At 37.6% G+C, this 21,260-nt stretch overlaps 1 protein-coding gene across 1 annotated transcript in view; it reads right to left on the bottom strand.

The window, feature by feature from the left end:
* Positions 1-21,260, bottom strand: part of Pdss2 (decaprenyl diphosphate synthase subunit 2) — a 199,056-nt gene that overhangs the window by 127,421 nt on the left and 50,375 nt on the right. Inside the window, exon 2 of the mRNA XM_048354522.1 lies at positions 4,392-4,526. Coding sequence (XP_048210479.1) covers positions 4,392-4,526 — 135 coding nt within the window. The remainder of the gene's footprint in view (positions 1-4,391; positions 4,527-21,260) is intronic.

Genomic DNA, 21,260 nt, shown 5'->3' with positions numbered 1-21,260 from the left:
ATATGTGCATTTAGGGAAGACAGGATTCAGTCTATAACACCTACATACATAATGAAGATAGTCTTTACTCTGTAAGTATATATAGTGATGTAACAATTATGTACTGAGTGCCTAATACTTCTACAATTATGAAGAAAAGCTCTGCTGGATACAATTAACTGGGTTGGGAGTTATTTTCTTTTAGGACTTGAAGTATATTACTCCATGTCCCCAGTTCTTTACCACTGAGCTCAGGGTATATATAGCTCATATATAGCTCAGTCCCTAAGCATGTATCCATGTGCTCAGGGCATCAGAGCTCCTAGAGCCAAGCATTCTGCCAGCCACAGGCTCAGTGCTGTTTCCACAGTGATACTCTGGTGACTGGGACTTGCTTCTTGTCAAAATGAACAGAGCTACCAGCCATCACTGCCTTCACTACCCCAACTACTCACTGCTTAAATTTCTCAGAAGATCCACCTCAGACCATCCCCCTTTCCACCATCACCTCTCCTCCCTGGATTATACTCAGACACGTAGTAGGGTGTGTCCAGACTCTTGGGGCCATGCTTGTTCCTTGTTCCAAAGTCCCCAGAGTAGCTCAGTCACAGACAATAGGGCTCCTCTCAAGATGGCACCTCCCTATAGCTCGCTGACATATGAAGAGCCATAGCTTTCTCCTGCAATACGTGGCATACAAAGAAGTCACTGTCACACCAGATAACTGCATTGAGTTTAAGGCTTGTGAGAACTGTGGGCTTATCTTGTTTTTACCTAGGCTTCCGGGCTTATCTTGTAATTGCGGTTTTCTCTACCCATTCCCCTGTCCCAGCTGTTTCTACCTGGCCTCAGGAGCTGAGTTTGTAGTTGTACACTATTTACCAGTTTTCTTTGAACTTCCTTTGTGTTTCTCCATGGTTTTTCACCTTTCTTGTCACAGCTGATTCTAATGATGTTAATCTTCTTTCTTTTTAGAATATAATCCATTTTTCATTACTCTGACAATTCTTATTCATGGAACTGTTCTAGGCCTTGCTAGTTATTTTCATACCTTCTAGTTACTTCAAAGCTCACTTAAAAGCTACTTATTTAATAAGGTCCACAGAACTCTGTAAGAATTATACATTGTTTAGAGTATCAATAGTATTATAATACAGTAACATACACTTGTATGTTCCTTGGCTTGATGCTAAGGTCACTGAGGGCAAATACTATGTACTACTTAGATTATATCCGATGCAACAGGCACAGTACCTGGCACATAGTAAACATTTAATAAATAATATCTTACTAAGTGATAAAGCAAGACTGTGGGATGTTCAATTCACCTGGAAGCAAAATTGGAAAGAAGCATCAGGAAGACCAGAACAATAGGTACTAATACAGTTTAAAGATGAAGTAACAAAAGTCTGACATAAGTAGTAAAAATGGAAGGAAAGAAAGGAGACCTATAGAAACATGTGAGTGGGTGACTTATTAAGTAAGCATGGCAAGATAGAGTGAGTACCAGATTCCCATGGGTAACAAAATGCTGATAGTATTAATAGAAGTGATCAAGATCTATCAACATAACCCTTGATGCAGTTAAAAGATTAACCCTAAAATTGAAGGGACTTAATAGATTTTTCCTTACATACGTCAAGTTGATACAGGCAGGTAGATCTCTTCTAAAAGTGATTCAATAATTCATTTCATCTTGAATGGGTCACCTCCAAGATCATCTGCTTAAATGTATTATAAATACGAGCTTTAATGATCAAGAAAAAGTAACTATCACTCCACTGACTAGATTTTAGTCATATTATCCAGTAACTATAGGGAAAGCTGGAAAAAACAGTTTGAGTACCAGCAAATAAGAAAAGGTATTGGTGTACTTGTTTCTGCCACAGTAAAAATGTTGGGAAATTTCAGAGAATGAAGAAAGAAGAAAAATACATTCAGTTTGTATTCAGATGAAAAAAAAAATGGGTTAGTTCTGTCTCAGCTCTACTACTAGTTAAAAAATGCACCCAAATTCCTTTAAATGTAATCATGTTACACTGGAGAAGTTTTCTGTTTTTTTTTTGTTTGTTTGTTTTTGTTTTTACTGGGCTTGAACTCAGGGCCTGAGCACTGTCCCTGGCTTCTTTTTGCTCAAGGCTAGCACTCTGCCACTTGAGCCACAGCACCACTTCTGGCCTTTTTGTATATATGTGGTGCTGAGGAATAGAACCCAGGGCGCTTCATGTATACAAGGCAGGCATTCTTGACACTAGGCCATATTCCCAGCCCCACACTAGAGAAGTTTAAATTTTGTTCTCTCTCTCTCTCTCTCTCTCTCTCTCTCTCTCTCTCTCTCTCTCCCTCCCTCCCTCCCTCCCCCTCCCTCCCTCCCTCCCTCTCTCCCTCCCTCCCTCCCCATTGGTACTTCCCTCAAATGTTAAATAATTCACTGTGGCATTATAGATACAAGCCTCCAGCAAAAGTTACATTTGAATAATTAAGGAAGTAGGAGCCAAATAAATTACTTCAGTAGTAAAGAAACAAATGAATGGTTTCTCAAAGTACTATACTAAATTGCTTTTTCACATTAACAAGTGTGTAAAACATCCACATCAACCAATGACTTGCTAGATCAAGTTTGATTATAGAAAACAGACTGAAACTACATGCTGGCATTTTCCCTAAATGCAATTGTAGAGACTATATTCTTGAATATAAAACCCTTTTGTGTTATTTTTAGGTTCATAACATATACATTCTCTTTGGCAATGTGCATCTACAGAGATTGCTCACATTAAAATGGCAATCTACCAAATACTTTATGAGAAGGATCTGAAGAAATGCAATTGTTTCTTCAAGGCTAGAAGGGAAATTAGAAAGGAACTGAGCTAACACCACAGTACATCTAATATATATGGATAATAGCTACTGAATGGTAAAATGGCTACATAGTTTAGAATAAAAATAAGGTTTCAATCTCAACTCTATTACTTCCTAACTAGAAGATATAAAGCAAGTCTTAACTTCAGTAATGGTGATCTGTTCTATAAAATGAGGATTATCACTTATGAAGCAAATGAATATCGAGTATCTATTATATTTCAAGTAGTACTCTTCAATGATTATTGAAAGTAATAAAATATACCTATATATGTGTAGTTATCCAAATGTACTAACAGGTAACTAATGAATAAGACAAGGTCAAGATCAGCAGGTTGAAAATCAATGGAATTCCTAACAGGAAACTGAGGTGATGTGAGGTGCATTTGTTTCTCTGGGTCTAATGGATTATTAACATTCACTCTAGATCTTTCTGTATTCTTTTTTTTTTTTTCCTCCATATGTAACTTAGTCTAGTTACATATGTACTCTTATTTTTCTTTTTTTTTTTTTGGCCAGTCTTGGGCCTTGAACTCAGGGCCTGAGCACTATCCCTGGCTTCCTTTTTCTCAAGGCTAGCACTCTGCCACTTGAGCCACAGCAACATTTCTGGCCATTTTCTATATATGTGGTGCTGGGAAATCGAACCCAGGTCTTCATGTATATGAGGCGAGCACTCTTGCCACTAGGCCATATTCCCAGCCCCTTTCTGCATTCTTTCTAGTAGTCTAAATTGAACCTAGCTAAGAGTTTTCTACAAAATTTATAAGGTAAAGTTAAGGTCTCTAATTCAATTAAGTTTGGGAAAAGCATATACAGATATTAAAGATTTTCCAAGTTGCTATCAATTTTTATATTTTTCAAGACATTTTTATAAGAAGTTTTTTTTTGGCAAACTAATTTAATAGCTAATTTAATCTAAAGTGAAATCAATTCTTGAGGACTAGAAAGATGAAATAAACAAAGGAGACTTGGAAGGAAGAGGAGACCTATGGTTATAGCCATAAGAGCTAAACAGTGATATCTATACTGTTCAGAGCCAGGTACTGATGGCTCATGCCTGAAATCTTAGCTATTTGGGAGATCAAGATAAAGAGACTATGGTTCAAGACTGGGCATATACATAAAAATCCCTTCTTAAGCAGCTGGGTGTGGTGGTGTGCAGCTACGTGAGAGGTTGAGATCAAGAGAATCACAATTCCAGACCAGTCTAGGAAGAAAAAGTCCTCAAGACTCCATCTCAGTAGAAGAAACTAAACATGGTGGTACATAGCTATCATTCAAGCTATGATAATGGGCTAGGCCCATCCATATCCATGCAAAAAGTCAGACCCTATCTCAAAAATAACCATTGTAAAAAAGGTCTAGAAGAAGCAGACTCAAATGGCAAAACTCCAGTCTTCAGTGGAGAGAGGGCTAGAGATGTGGTTGAGCAGCACAATGCCTCCTTCACAAGTCCAAGAATCTGAGTTCAAACCTCAGCACTGTCAAAAAAGGAACAGGAATATACAATCTAGTGAGCAATGTAAAAAAGGCTAATTTATTCTTACCATGAGTAGATGCCACTGACCATGTCATAATTCTGACATGAATCGTTCATGCTGCTGGGCCCTGCTGCTTTGGAAATGAGCAACACTACCAAGCCTCTCAACTGAAGGTTATGCCGGCTGTCATGTACAAGCCCCCTGCCAACAAGAAAGACGAGGATTAATATGCCATCACATAACCATTTATACTTCTTTTGAGAACTGTCAGTTCAATTTTTTTGCCCATTTAGTCATTGGATTACTAGTTTTTTGGTGTTTATTTTTTGAGCCCTTTATATTAGTTTTTTAGATATTAGTCCTTTATCAGATGAATAGCTTGAAAGATTTTCTTCCAGTCTATAGGTCATACCTTGATTCTGGTAATTATTTTCTTGGATGTGCGCAAACACAATCTCTTTTGTCCAATTCTTGCTCTATTTTTCCTGATTAACTGGAATATGATTTAGAAACGGTCTATACTTATATCTTCAAGAATTTCCCTTGTGTTTTCCTGTAGTACTTTCCATATCAGGTCTTACCTTAATATATTTGTTTGTTAAAAAAGTGACAAGCTCACAAGCTAAGGCTTGATGACCTGTCTCCCTTCTTTTCTGTTATTTTTTTCAACCATCTGTATTCCATCCCTAAATCTTTTTTTTTTTTTAATGTGCTAGGGAGAAGCCTGAGACTTTAAGCAGCCTGGAGAAGAAGCACCCTACCACTGAGCTACACTCGCAGCAATCTTGATCATTTGCTCTTATAACAAGAGGATGTCATAGTTTTAAATTACTTGTGGTAGACAATAACAATTGAAATACAAATTGTATGGCCTAGATGTTGATGGAGGTAAGGGAAAGTGGTTAAAAATGATTTGTCTCGGGGCTGGGGATATAGCCTAGCGGTAAGAGTGCCTGCCTCGGATACACGAGGCCCTAGGTTCGAACATTCCCCAGCACCACATATACAGAAAACGGCCAGAAGCGGCGCTGTGGCTCAAGTGGCAGAGTGCTAGCCTTGAGCAAAAGGAAGCCAGGGACAGTGCTCAGGCCCTGAGTCCAAGGCCCAGGACTGGCAAAAAAAAAAAAAAAAAAAAAAAAATGATTTGTCTCCACAGACAGAGAAGAATTTCAGAGAATGAAAGGATTAAATCAAATCCAAATGACTTCTAAATGCACTTAAATAAGCAGAAATGAGCCAGGCATGATGGCTTTTTCCTGTAAATCCTAGCTACTCAGGAGGCTGAGAACAGGCAGAAAAGTTTGTGAGACTCCACTTCAACCAATGAAAGGCCAAATGTGATGTCCACCTGTCACCCCAGCTATGTAGGAGGCATAAATAGGAGGACCTAGTCTAGGCTGGTCTGGAAATAAATATAAGACCCTATTCGAAAAATAGTAAAAGCAAAATAGCTGGGGATATGGCTCAAATGACAGAATGTCTGCCTAGCAACTGTGAAGAACTGAGTTCAAACATCAGTACTACAAAGAAAGGGAGGAGTGAAGGAATAAGAAAGAAGGCTGGGGATATGGCCTAGTGGCAAGAGTGCTTGCCTCGTATAAATGAAGCCCTGGGTTCAATTCCCCAGCACCATATATAGAAAATGGCCAGAAGTGGTTCTGTGGCTCAAGTGGCAGAGTGCTAGCCTTGAGCAAAAAACAAGCCAGGGACAGTGCTCAGGGCCTGAGTCCAAGCCCCAGGACTGGCAAAAACAAAAGAAAAAGAGAGAGAGAGAGAGGAAGAAAGAGAGAGAAAGATTTGAATGTCATTTATTTTGTTATGAGGACTGAACTTTTCTGACTTTATAAATAAGACTAGGAACAATTCCACAAACACATTTTTTTCCTCTTTGTTTGTTTCTTTCCACAAACACATTTTTTCTCTTTCTTTCTTTCTTTCTTTCTTTCTTTCTTTCTTTCTTTCTTTCTTTCTTTCTTTCTTTCTTTCTTTCCTTCCAGTCCTGGGGCTTGGACTCAGGGCCTGAGCACTGTCCCTGGCTTCTTTTTTGCTCAAGGCTTGCACTCTATGCTTGAGCCACAGCACTACTACCAGCTTTTTCTGTTTATGTGGTGCTGAGGAATGGAACCCAAGGCTTCATGCATGCTAGGCAAGCACTCTTCGCAGTCCCCACTAAGCCACATTCCCAGTCCCCACATTTTCTTTTTGAAGTATTGCATTGTAGTTGCCATACTAACGCTAAATGGCATCATTTAAAAAAGAAAACTTAGGGCAAAATATTACAATAAGTTAATATGTAGAACAGTGTTAATGTGAGAATTAATCAAACAGATTACATTATATTTAGGTATAATGTACTTGAAAGTACAAAGATAGTTCTTGAATGTGGTAAAAAAAAAAAAGGCAACATTAAAAGTTAGTATCATGGGGCTGGGGATATGGCCTAGTGGCAAGAGTGCTTGCCTTGTATACATGAAGCCCTGGGTTCGATTCCCCAGCACCACATATACAGAAAACGGCCAGAAGTGGCGCTGTGGCTCAAGTGGCAGAGTGCTAGCCTTGAGCAAAAAGAAGCCAGGGACAGTGCTCAGGCCCTGAGTTCAAGGCCCAGGACTGGCCAAAAAAAAAAAAAAAGTAGTATCTTTAAAAAGAAGCAGAGAAAGTTAGTATGGCTAGTTGCTGTGGCTCACACCTATTATCCTAGCTACTCAGGAGTCTGAGATCTGAATATTGCTGTTCAAAGCCAGCCCAAGCAGGAAGTCCTTATCTCCAACGAACTACCAAAAAGCTGTAAATGGAGTTGCTGCTTAAGTAGTAGACTTCTAACCTTGAGAGAAAAAGCTCAGGGACACTGTCTAGGCCCTGAGTTTAAGGCCCAGGACTGACACAAACACATTAAAAAAAAAGTTACTATGATAATACTTCATTGGGTTACTCAAACTTTTTGTTTTCCTGGTCCTAGGGCTTAAACTCAGGGCCTGAGCACTGTCCCTGAGCTTCTTTGAGCTCAAGGCTAGCACTCTACCACTGGAGTCACGATCCCACTTCTGGCTTTTTCTGAGTAGTTTATTGGAGATCTATCTGTCTGTCTGTCTATTCTCCTATATGTTTTGCTTTTCTACCTTCCCAAATAACAAAAGTTACAAAATTTTTCCGATTAGTCCTCAACATCAGTATCCTTGAAACACTTGCCTTTTCCAGAATGAATTTATAAGAGGTCAGGAAAATAATTTGTAATAGACAGACTGGCTGAGAAAAAATAAAGACAGTATTCAGAAGAACACTCCTTCTAACCCTTAATGTTCACTAAAATAGCCTGAAGGACAGATTTAAATGAGCAAATTATACAATTATTTCTGAAACACTTATTTAAAATCACTTCATTAACACCCTTAAAAACAGTACTGAGATAAATTGCTAATGCCCACAGCACAAAAAATAGTTCACAAACAAAAAAAGAAAAAAAAATTTGCTTCTGAGCACAGAATGTTTGGGATATGAACTTACAAGAACCATATGTTCATATAGACCAAGTCAGACTTAACCTGGTACACTTAAATCTATTCTCGGTGCCTCTCTTAAGAAAGAAGAGATACTAATAAGTTGGAGGATATTCAGAAGTTAGTACAATCATATACATGTTGCAAGAGCTTCAAATATTCCACAGTACAAAAAAAATTGAAATCTGAAATATTCCTGGTCCTGAGCATTTTAGATAAAAGATAATCAAATTATACTGCATATGTGTGAATAATATCTTGAAGAATGGTAAAGTTGGTGTTCTCAAACTTATTCAGTCAGAAATGTTTGTTAATGCTTATCATCTATTAGACATGATACTCGATAGTGGTAGAGGACATGATGATGAACTCTAGTGAGGTGTGGTTTCCTTCTTGTAGGTTAACAATATGGATTAAAAAATCTTAATATGCTGTTATATAATCCAAATGAGGGATGAACAAGAGCTGTACAAAGGAGTACAATGAGAGAGCAACTAATACAACCCACTGAGGGTTTAAAGAAATCTCTATCAGATTGTTTTAAACAATGGGGAAGAAGTAGCTAGGGGAATTGGGACTAGGGGTATAAGAAAAGTGTTCTGAAGGGAGAAACAATGTGTGATGGTTTGAAACAAAGAGGAGGACATAGATGTTCTAGAAGCAATATGGCAGGAACATCTGAGGATAGGAGGGACCGTGAAAAATAACACTAAAGAGAATTTATTTGAAAGGCTTCCATATGGACAGGAGAAAAAAACACGGTATGTATTTCTTTAGAGATCAATACAAATGAATAGAAATTATATCAGGTCAATTTTGCCTCTGCATGGAAAAATGAAAATATAGAACAGCCTCTGGAGATGCTAGGGCCCTTGTTGCTAGAGATGTTTAAGAAGCTGCACAGCTTCTGACATATTCATCAGAAGGCAGGACTATTTGACATCTGGTGTTTTTACTTTATTCTCTGATTCTGTATGATTTCACTTCATTATATGTAATTGTCTAATACTCCACAATAGGTGTGAAACAAAAAAGTTGTAATCTTTCTCACTAAAGTTCTATAGAATTTCTGATGTAAACAAAAATTTCATCCTTCATGCACTCATTTACCTGACATAAACTGAACACTTTTTCCATGCATTAGGCACTATGTGAATCTCAGGTGCAAAAGGCAAGCAAAACCTAGGTATGGGACTTGTGGAACATGGAATTTATGAAGTACAGAAGCAACTGCCAGACGTGAAAATTTCAGATTTATTGTCAAATGTATTATCTCATAGTGATAAATGTTATAAACTACAAAGAGATATAGTATGGTATAACATAGTAGCGGAAGTTGACATCCAAAGAAAAAAACATATGCAAAGGAGAGCTGCAGGAAGAGAACAGTAAGGGAAATCAATCACAGCACAAGAACAAGCATATGCCAAGCCAGGGGTACTTAGTGAAACAAAGCTAGAGGCCCACAGGTTGAACATGCCATGACAACAGGTTTGCTCTTTTGTATCCAAAGAGCAACAGAAAGCTATTACTGGGTATATTAAGCATAATCAGATACCTAAACCAAAAAAATTCTTTGTCATTGCTGAAAAACAACTTGTGGGCAGAAGTGGGGGGAAAGAGAGAAAACCACAAGGGACTGAGGAACTTAAAGGATGACCAAGATTAGGGGCTGGGAATATGGCCTAGTGGCAAGAGTGCTTGCTTCGTATACATGAAGCCCTGGGTTCGATTCCCAAGTACCACATATATAGAAAACAGCCAGAAGTGGCACTGTGGCTCAAGTGGCAGAGTGCTAGCCTTGAGCAAAAAGAAGCCAGGGTGAGAGAAACATTGGGGAGAGTGAAGCAAGGAAAAAGTAAGCTCTGAAGTTAAAATGAAGCCCCGTTTGCTGAACAGGATATTATAGATAGTTGAGATTAGAAAAAGAGCAAAGCATGTCAGTTCTGGACATGCTCTTTGAGGGCAAGAAGGACTTCCAGATGGAGATGCCCAGGAAGCAGCTGGAAATGCTATTGAGTATAGATTTGGGAAGTGAATTCCAGGGAATGATAGCTGAACCAGTAGGAATTAATAGATGAGTTTTGGAAGAAAAAGAAAAGGGAAGGGATGGGAAGAATAGAGCTGAGAAAGGCAGAGATAAGAAGGGAAGCTGAGAGTGTTGCTCAAGTGGTATAGCATCTGTTTAGCAACAGAAGACCCTGAGTTCAAACCTCAGTACTGCCAGAGGTATAACGGGAAAATCCTAGCATTCAGAAAGCTGAAGCAGGAGAACTGTGAGTTCAAAGCAGCTTGCTATATAGCAAGACCATTTCTAAAGACCAAAGAGACAGAAAGAAAGAAGGAAAGGAAAAAGGAGAGGGAGAGCAAAAATATTAAAGTCAGTAGTTCCCTCTTCCATTGTAAACTTCTAGTTTAACACTTAACGCATTAAATGATTAAAAATAATAGAACAGTGACACAGACAACTATAACACAATATGAAGCTAAGCATCTGCTGTTTTCTCACAAAATTCATGCAAATAACTAGTAGTATATTCTTACATATGAAGAAAATAAGCAAAGAAGCTTAGAAAAGTGAAATAATTGTCACATTAGTCAATAGTAATGAAGGTGTCAAAATTTAAACAGTAGGTGGACTTGAAAGCCTACTCTTGTTTTGAAGCCTTGTTATTTAACTATTGTTCACCAGATCTCTCTCTCTCAAGGCTGTGAGAAACTTGAGAGCGCTTAGGCATAGTCATCTTGGGATGTTCTGTAACAGACACAGAACAGGTCCCAAAAAGTGAAAGATGAGAGAATGAACAGGGCAATAGGCTCTCCGTCATCACCCCCAAATAGACCAGTTTCTTTATCCAACCTTCAGATCTTTCCTTGTTTTCCTTTTGCCACATTCAATCATTCTTCTCTGGAGTCCTAAGTTCCTCTTCCTATATCATAATGACTTCCTAAAAGTGATAGCTACACACATTCTTAAATACATGTTCAGGTCTGTTATTTAATACTATATTTAAAAATCAGTGTTGATTAAAAACTATAGTACATTGAATGGTCTATTCCTTAAGCTTTAGAAACAACTGAATATACTGATGTGTCTTAGTGCCTTGTTTCTTCATTTGGGAGAGTGAATTCACTGCTGCAACAGAAGTGAGGGCAGTGAAAGCTGCCCTCACTGAAGAGGACGGAGGTACTTCCAGGTGGAGAGCAGAGGTGGGATGCAGAACTGGAGCATGGGAAGACACTTGTGAGATTTATGCTTAGGAGTTCCTAATTCCAATACCAGTGATCTAAAATTACAATCTTTTGATAAGTTCATAGTCCAATATTACACTTACAAGACATCAGAATCATTAAGTAGCCTCAAAGCTCCCTCAATGTAAAACTGAGTTTTGGGAAGAAACCTGCTGAGGGGAAGAATTCCTTACACTCCTACAATCTGGAGGTATAGAGTGTATTTTACTAACCCTATTTTCCATATATTCAATACTAGTAAGTCTATCCAGTAAAACCATAAAAAAAAAGACATCAAGTTCTAACACACATGAGACAGATTGATAGTAACATTCTAGCTGAGCATGGTGGTGTAAGCCTATCATTTCAGCTACACAGGAGATAGAGGCAAAAGTGAGACTCTCTTTCTCTCCCTCCCTTCCCCCCTCCCTCCCTCCCTCCCTCCCTCCTTCCCTCCCTCCCTCCCTGGTATCAGTCATGGGGCTTGAACTCAGGGCATGGGCACTGTTCCTGAGCTTTTGTGCTCAAGGTTAATGCTTTACCACTTTGAGCCACAGTTCCATTTCTAGTTTTTTGGTAGTTAACTGAAGATGGGAGTCTCATGGACTTTCTGCCCAAGCTGGCTTTGAACTACAATCCTTAGATCTCAGCCTCCTGAGTAGCTAGGAATACAGTTGTGAGCCACTGTCACCTGATTTTTGAGACCCTATCTCAAAAAAGCAAAATCCTGATAATGCTTATTTTAAAAAATTATATGCATACAATGGAATTAAAAAGACTGACTACAATAAGTACACACACACACACACACACATTTTTAACCAAAGGACTATAAAACTACTAGGATCTTTTGTAATGTTTTTAGTCTGGCTGCACTCTAATAAATTGATTTTGTGACCCATTCATGGGTATAAGATACTTTTTTGAAAAAATAAGACTTTAACACAGAATGTGATATTTGACAAAAAGAATTGGAAATAAATGAAAATAGAAATATCAGTTTGAGGAAAAAAACAAGTATCTTCTTTGTGATGCAACAAAGCATTTAAAAAATTTCACAACTGCAGACTCAAATAGTAGAGTATGAGCTGTGAGTAGAAAATACCAACTGAGAGTACAAGGCTCTGAGTTCAAGCACTGGTACTGGTACGAAAAAAATAAAATAAAATATGAACTGTGAATGTAGCACATTGGTAAAGTGATTGCCTAGTAAGTGAGAAGCCCTGGCATGGAAAAACAATTAAACAAAAAGACCAGAGCGGGTAGGAATGTAGTCAAGAAATCTTTGTATATACCATAAAAATTAAGAAATGTACGGGAAGGGGTGGGTAGAATGAGGGATGAGATGGTTTAAGGGAGTGACCCAAATCAAGATGCACTTTATTCATATTCTGCTTTGTTAAATTGTACCTCCGTTTACAACTACTTAAAGATTTTTTTTTTAAGATAGACTATAAACTGGCACCTCTGACTTACACCTATAATCCTAGCAACTTGGGAGGCTGAGAAAGGGAGGATATCAGTTATAGGGCAACTTGCACAGAATCATCAGATGCACTTCATTGGAAACAGTGGTTTGTGACTTACATCTCAGTAATTACAAGAAACCTAAAATAGGCAGAACATAGTTCTAACATGTAGCTAGCCAGAACAAGACCATATCTTAAAATCAGTTAGCAAAATACACGGTTAGAGGCATGGTTCTGTGGTAGGCCACTTGCACTAGCAAGCCCAAGGCGCTGAGTTCAAACCCAGTACCTGCAAAAACAATAGCAGCAGCAACAACAAAATGATAGAACATGAAACTTCACTGGGAGCTGGGTGCTGGTGTCTCATAATTGTAATCCTAGCTACTCAGGAGTCTGAGATCTAAGGATCATGGTTCAAAGCGAGCCTGAACAGAAAAGTCCATGAGACTCTTATCTCCAAAAACTACTAAAAAAAAAAGCTGGAAGGAGCACTGTGGCTCAAGTGGTAGAGTGCTAGCCCTGAGCACAAAGAGGTTCATGGATAGCATCTAGGTCCTGAGTTCAAGCCCCAGGACTGGCAAAAAAACAACCTTCGTTGGGGTATACCTTAAGAGACAGAGCACTTAAGGATTCAATCTCCACCAAAAATATATGCTATATATTTTTTACATAGAAAAGATGTAATTATATATATATCATATATATTATATACATACATACCTGTGAAAGTAGATCCCTACTCTCTTGACCTAAAAACCTCACAAATCATGCAAATCAAGGTCCAATTTGCCATGTTTATTAAAAAATAACTGAGAAAGTGCCAAAGTCATCAAAGACATAAATATCTGAAATCTACTAAGTGTCTGGAAGAAGAAATGTGTGTCATTCTGGTAATTACAATTATGAAATCGGTAGATGTGCTCAGGCCAAATAGAGGGGCAGGCCACAGCATCTGCAGCCCCAAAAGATTGCTAATTTTTTGCTACACATGCTTTAAAAGGTAGAGTGCCAAACCACAGAGTTTTGATGTAGATTCCGTGGTCATTGAACAAATCCAGTGAACAAAGCATCCAGATATTCCACTGGCCATACCAGCTCACGGTCCCATTAACAACATGAGAGCTCCTCTGACCCCGGGAGCTAATACCTACTGAAAAGGAACAAATTGCTCCTAAGGCAGAGGAGGAATATGCACAGAAGAAAAAGGTATACAGAACAAATTGGGAGGAGGCCACCCACACAAACAGTCTAGGAATCAATTCAGCATAAAACAAATGCAAATAAAAGAACGTTGGTTGTCTTTATTGGTAAACATTATAAATATCCTCACAAGATAGAGCAAATGAATCTAAATAGGATTAAAATAGGAACAATTTTACTATATATGTATATGTATATATATATAATTTCTCAATTAGATTCCAAAATATGTATTTTGCCCAAGGACAAAACTGAGAATAAGTATGGCAAAAGATTAACATTTTAAATCTGGGAGTCATTATATAGATGCTTAATACATAAAGTGTTTTTGCATTATTCTGTGATGGAAATATTCTGTTTAAAAAATGGAAAAAAAAAACAAAACATGATACATATTACCAGATGGGATTGAGTGTGCTTACTTTCTAAGTTGCATACAGGAACACAAGTCTCTTTTAAGCCTTAAGGAAAACACTACATTTTAAAAAACAACAGAATTTTGAAAAAAGAAAAACCACATATTCAATGATCTTCAAAGCCTTATTATCAAGTACCTTTCAAGTCTTCATATTTCACTCTTAATTATTCTAAGCCTTAGGCAGGGCCAAAGTTTAAGTTGTATCAAGGAAGTAATGTAAAACTATATATAAAATTAGTAATTTAATGACAGCAATATAATGACAGTACAAAACAAAAATAACACTCATGAAAAAGATTTAAGCACTATAATTTGAATGAGACTATAAATAGCCTGTATGTCATAAAATTTTCTATAAAATTAGCGGAAGAACTGGAGGTTACTTTCCATTGACAAAATGAACCAAATTGTATTATTGCTGTCATATCTATCCTGAGACCAAACTCTCCTGCACTTCAAACAACTTTAGGGCCTGAGGTGACCAGCCTTTACAATCTGGTAGCTGTAGCAACCATTGACATGGCTTGAGGGCCCACATACACATCCTACCCAAATTAAATCCCTGAAGGGACAGACAGTAAGGCCAAGGAACTGCCTTACCAAAGCCCTCCAGAAGCTGTAATTAGGCTTGATGGACATGTGGCAGAAGACAGGTGTCTGGAAAAAAGAGAAAAGAGAAAGAAGAATGGGGGAGGAATGAGATAGAGGTTGTTGAGCAAGGGAGGCAATCAAGAGTTCTTCAGAAATGGTTATTTATCACAAAGTAGTTTACTGAAATATAAAAGAAGTGCAAAACAATGTCATAATCAGTAATGTTTGCAGCTACATTTAGAACTAAATATACTGGTAGAAAACAACAAAGATTTCCTTAGTGGAATGATAACTGGATGAAATGAGTTTATTTAAAAAAAACTAAGATTTTAGCTATACTGAAAACTCTTAAAATGATCTCATTTAACAGATTTAGAAAATCAATTTCGTGTTAAGACATGGGATAGAAAAACTGAGTGTTGGAATACAGACATCACTGCACTACACAGACACACAAGCTCACACCTCCACTCGAGCAATGACACTGGCTAAGAGCTAATATGCTGTGAATTACACTTCCCACTACCACAATCTGTCTGAACAGAGAATAAATCATGCAAACATGAAGGTATGTTTCCTGAGTACTTAGTGTGTTTTTTTTCAGCTCATTCTCTTGATTTCAACAGACTGCCACTCAAATGCAGGAGAACTGCTCTCAGATTAATCTACCATTTCAATAGTCTTACTTGGTTTCACATGTAGACATTTTTTAAAAATCAAAAATGCCTCAATATAAGTAAATATTTATTCAGTGTTTGGAATATCAGTTCTCTTAGTCAATAAGGATGTTTAATTGCACAAATTTTAGAATATCTGCACTTGAACAAGCTGAGATAGACATATTACTAAGAGTCAAATGCCATATATAAAAGATACAACAGCAGATGGGAATAAAACAGTAAAACCAAGCAAGTTGAAAAAAATGTTTCTAGAGAAACAGATAATACCTTAAGGGCAAATTAGGGAAAGGGGGGGAGGGAAACAAGAGGATATTTAACAGATTTTAGCAGAAAATATGTGTTTGAAAATGACTGAAAAAATGAAATGTAAAACTAAAACTACTGTAGCTACTTCATGGCTAAGAAGTGCAAATGTTTTAGGGAAATTTCATTTTTTTTCCCAAATTCAACACTAATTCAAGGTATAGGAGACTAAGACATAAAAGACTTCGACGTGATGAGATTGCAGGACAGATTGCTTATATGCATCCCATGCTTAACTAATTAACTGATCTTTCATAATCACAAATATCACCATCTAATTAACATTCATGCCTATAGATATTTTAAGTGACCACCAACAGAGGTATTACAGGGGAAGGATTACTACAAAAGGGAATATCTCTCCAATTATGTGGGTAAATTAAGAAATACATATGCATGTATATTATTTTTTGGTCAGTTGTGGGGCTTGAACTCAGGGCCTGGATGCTGTCCCTGGCTTCTTTTTTGCTCAAGGCTAGCACTCTGCCACTTGAGCCACAGCGCCACTTCTGGCTTTTTCTGTATATGTGGTGCTGGGGAATCAAAACCAGGGCTTCATGTATAAGAGGAAAGCACTCTTGCCACTAGGCCATATTCCCAGCCCCTGGAAATATATTTTTAAAGTTTCGTTCACATGGCATTTCATAAATAAGATACCTATTTAATCAAGATGCTAGGAATAAACTACATACAAGTTATCACATCCAACTTAAGCTCAGAAAACAATATTTACTTTATTGTAGCTGGTCAAAAATTTCAAGGGGAAATCTTTCTCACCCCATTGACAGTAGCCATTTGGGGCAGACTGTCTCATACCATGGTGATTCCTAGCTTTCACGTGTGCTGTGTCATCTTATCTGACAACTATCTTGAAATGATAACTGTTCTCATTTTGTTAAGTATACCAAAGCTCACAAGAATAGTTTATTTTTCTTCATATCAATTATTGCTTACATACTACATACTTATAGTCTATTATTTAATTTGGTTATTGATGTTCCTGACTACAACATAAGCATGATACAACATATTTACTACCTATAATTGCATCTCTAGTGCTTAGAATAGTTCTGGGTACACAAAGACATTCAAAACTTGTTTATGAATTATTAACTTATCTTGCCTAAAAGTACTATTCAATAAGATAGAAACCTGGGGATCAGTGTGGATACCTGCCTTCTTAGTTTTTATTCATCAAACTAGAAAGATAATGAGAAAAGAAGAATTAAAATACAGAGAGTAAACGGAAATCATAGTTTAAAATTAGGGCATAACATGTGCATTATAGGTAAAAGGTATGAAAAAATTAAAGTTTACTGAACACCTTGAACATCTTGAACACCTCCTTGAAATGTTTTTGAGTCTAGACCTGGCACTTAGCAATGGACCAACAGAAGGATAGTGCCCTCCCCCCATGGACAGGCTTACAAAGATTCCAGAGGGTACTGCGTCAGAGGCTTGAAGGCTCACTAAACGTAGGATGTCTCAAATTGTCTTCATTCACACAGAGCTAAAGAAAAGTTTGCCGTATAGTGAAAGTGCTGCCCAGATTAAACCCCAAAACTTTTTTTTTTTAGCTCTTTTGTGTGTTTTGTTTTTTGAAAAGAAATAGGGGCTAAGAGCATGAGTGAGGCCTGGAGTCTCAACCCCCAGTAATAAATGAATGAATGAATGAATGAATGAATAAATAAATAAATAAATAAATCTACCTCACAGACTGCAAAGGAAGGCAGGGTCTATCTCCTCACCAAGGAGTGTTACCCTGAAATGAGGATCTGCAAAGAATGAGTTTGTGGTCTATGGCACTGTGCCCTACTGTGGTCCCAGACATCTGATCCTCCATAATAGTTGATAAGTGCACAATTTTTAGGGGAGGTCGTGTTTTACTTTATTCTTAGGTCCTGTGGTTTCCTCCACAGGAGGAAGGATTACCCAATCAACAAAAATAATTTACATACATTGCTTTTATTTCCAATAATATATTCAAGTCCATGAGACTCTTACCTCCAATAAACTACTCAAAAAAAGCAGGAAATGGCACTGTGGCTCAAGTGGCAGAGCACTAGCCTTGAGGCTCAGGGACAGCATCCGGGCCCCAGGATCAGCAAAAAAAAAAAAAAAGGAGGAGGGGCGGATATATTCAAAGAACACAGAGTGATGGACTTTGGAGCTTTGGGTTGGTAAAAGAATATTTTTGCCTCAAAAAGTTGCTAGGCATAAGCAGAAAATGATAGCCTCTAAAAATCCTAAAATAAATAGGAGGCAAGTCATAAATTCTACCCTATCCTACTCCCCCCTCCCATTAAATAAGGACATGGAATTTATGGCCATCTTCTCCTTTGATTTTTTTTTTTGCCAGTCCTGGGGCTTGAACTCAGAGCCTGGTCACTGTCCCTGAGCTTGTTTTGCTCAAGGCTAGCACTCTACCTCTTGAGCCACAGCACCACTTCCAGCTTTTTTTTTGGTTTATGTGGGACTGAGGAATCGAACCCAGGACTACATGCATGCTAGGCAAGTACTCTACCACTAAGCCACATTCCCAGCCCCTTGACTAATTTTTATAAGGCAAAGTAATAGATACTAAGAATGAGGGGGGTAAGGAACAAGCAAGTATTTCTACAGCATATATTATGAGCTACATACTTCACACAAATGCCACTACTCATATAGTCATCTCTACAGACACTACAGCCCTCAGCATTATATAGATCAGAGCTAAGGCTGAGAGACATTAGATTCTTGTTTTAGCCAGAAATAAGCAGAAGAGATGGAATTCAAAATCAGGATGAGGGCTAGGGGCTTAGCTAGCAAATGTGTTCAATCCTCAGTTCCACAATAAATGAATGCATGAATGGGTGGCAGATGGAGTAAACAAGCAAAAAAAAAGGGGGGGGGCCGAGAAGCCTTTAAACAATCACCAGAATATCAAGCAAAAATAAAACAGTGATTGCTAGTAGTTTTAAGCTCTAGAACCAATTTAAAAAAATCTTGTATCCAGATGTATTTTAGTATGTTTACCTATAATACGTCTACTTCATATTTCTACACTGAAATAGGTCACCTTATTACAACAAATAAACAGGCCATCATTTTAAATACTGCTGATATATGAAGAGAATCAATATTGGCCACTTCACTGTAGAAAGGTTTTTAAAAAGGTAAAAATAATAAAACCTGGGGCTGGGAATGTGGCCTAGTGGCAAGAGAGCTTGTCTCGTATACATGAAACCCGGGGTTCGATTCCCCAGCACCACATATACAGAAAACAGCCAGAAGTGGCACTGTGGCTCAAGTGGCAGAGTGCTAGCCTTGAGCAAAAAGAAGCCAGGGACAGTGCTCAGGCCCTGAGTCCACGCCCCAGGACTGGCCAAAAGCAAAAACAAAATAATAATAATAAAACTTAATAATAGCCAATACTTACTTAGGCACTACTCCAGGAAATTTTCTTTTTAGTTTACTCAGACATCACATACAACTCTAAAGGTACTATGCTTATTGCAATTTTTTTTCTTTTTTATTGCAATTTTAAGGTAGGAAAACTAAGATACAAAGAAGTGATTACTGGAAGAGCCATAAAAAATCTAAAATGCTACAATTTTCTAGCATCTTTTTATTACTTATTATTTATTTTGTTTTATGTATTATCTTTAGTTGTAGCTAGGTGTTGGTGACACTTAGGAAGCTGAGATCTGAGGATCAACGTTCAAAGCCAGTCCCGGCAGAAAATTGCATGAGACTATTATCTTTAATTAATCAGAAAAGCCAGAAGTGGCTCAAGTAGTACAGTACCAGCTTTCAGGAAAAAAAAAAAAAAGCCACATGAGAGCATGTCCAAATTCTAGCACACACAGAGAGCAGTGTACAATGGGGTTCTCAATTCAACATGTCATTTTGGGTACAGTGCATCTCCACACTCATATATCTCAACCATACTCATCCTTTCAAGTAAGTGTCTCCATTTTCACATATGTACATTGAGTATTATGACTGTATTCACCCATTATTCCTTTCCCCATATGTCTGTCCCCATCCTTTGAGTTTCACTTTTAGACAAACATTTCAGTGCCTTGGTATTCATTTTGTTAAACCATCAGTTAATTGTTCAAAGGAAGTTATGTCATCGGAATCCCCCCTTATATATGCCATACGTTAGTCCATTTGTGTATATATGCACAGAGACCTGTATGTTTCATTTATATTTCAGGTATAACTTCCACATGAGAGAAAACATGCATCCTTTTTCTTGAGCCTGACTTACTTCATTTAACAGACATGTTTCTTTTAGCTCCAACCATTTCCCTACAAATGACATACTGTTAATCTTCATGATAGATGAATAAAATTCTGTTGCATACATATACTACACTTTCTTGATCCAATGTAGAATATCTGGTTGTTTCCAATACTTGCTGTGATAAGTAGTGCAGTAGCAAACAAGGGTGTGCAAATGTCTTTACTGTATCCTGATTTGCCATCTTTAGGGTCATAGGGTATTTCTCTTTTTGCCTTTCTGAGGAATTTCCATACTGTCTGCCATAGTAGTTGCACTAATTTACATTCCCACTAACAGTGTAATAGGGTGCCCCTTTTCCTACATCCTTGCAACATTTATGATTATTCATACTCTTGATAATGGACTTTCTTACTGGAGTGAGATGGAATCTCAATGTTATTTAGATTGGTATTTCCTTTAAAGCCTGAGATGTTAAGTATTTCCTTCATGTGTTTATTGGCCATTTTTGCTTCTAAGAAGACTCAATTTAGACCTTCTGTGCATTTATTAATCAGATTATTGGTTCTGGGGGGGTTGTTTTTAGTTGTTTTTTTAAGCTCAATGTATATTCTGGTATTATGCTTTTGTCAGACATATAGATGACAAAGATCTATTCTGTAGGCTGTCTTTTTAGCTTAACAATTGCATCCTTCATTATGCAGAAACTCTTTAGCTTGATGCAATCTCATTTGTCAACTCTACTTGCCAAGCCCCTGGAATTCTACTCAGGTAATTCTTGCCTATGCTAATAAGTTCTAATGTTTCCCTACTCCTTCCTGTAGTAGCTGCAAGCCTTTGATCCATTTTGAGTTGATATTAGTACAAGGTGACAGACAAGGATACAGTTTCAGTCTTCTACCTATGAATATCCAGCTTTCCCACACTGTTTGTTCAAAAGGCTGTTTTATTTCCAACATATTTTTGGCTCCTTGTCAAATATGTAGGTATATGAGTTTATTTCTGGATCTTCTAGTCTGTTCCATTGGTCTTCAGGTCTGTTTTATACTAGTACCAAGTTTTTTGCTGTTGCTTTTTTTTGTAACTATAGTTCTGTAGTAAAACAGTCTGGAATTGCAATTAACTACAGCACTGCCAGCATTACCTCAGGATTTCTTTGGCTATTCAAGGAGTTAGGAGTTCCATAAACATTTTTGAATTTTTTTTTCATTCTCTCTCTGCAAAGAATGACATTTTGATGGGCACTGCTTCGAATTTGTAGATTTGCCTTAGGCAGTATGGCCATTTTCACAATATTAATTCTGCTAATCTAGGA

Source organism: Perognathus longimembris, chromosome 9, assembly GCF_023159225.1.
Source record: "Perognathus longimembris pacificus isolate PPM17 chromosome 9, ASM2315922v1, whole genome shotgun sequence".
In the NCBI taxonomy this organism is placed as follows: Eukaryota; Metazoa; Chordata; class Mammalia; order Rodentia; family Heteromyidae; genus Perognathus; species Perognathus longimembris.
Note: the sequence above shows the minus strand (reverse complement) of the source record. Positions and strands in the feature narration are given on the sequence as shown.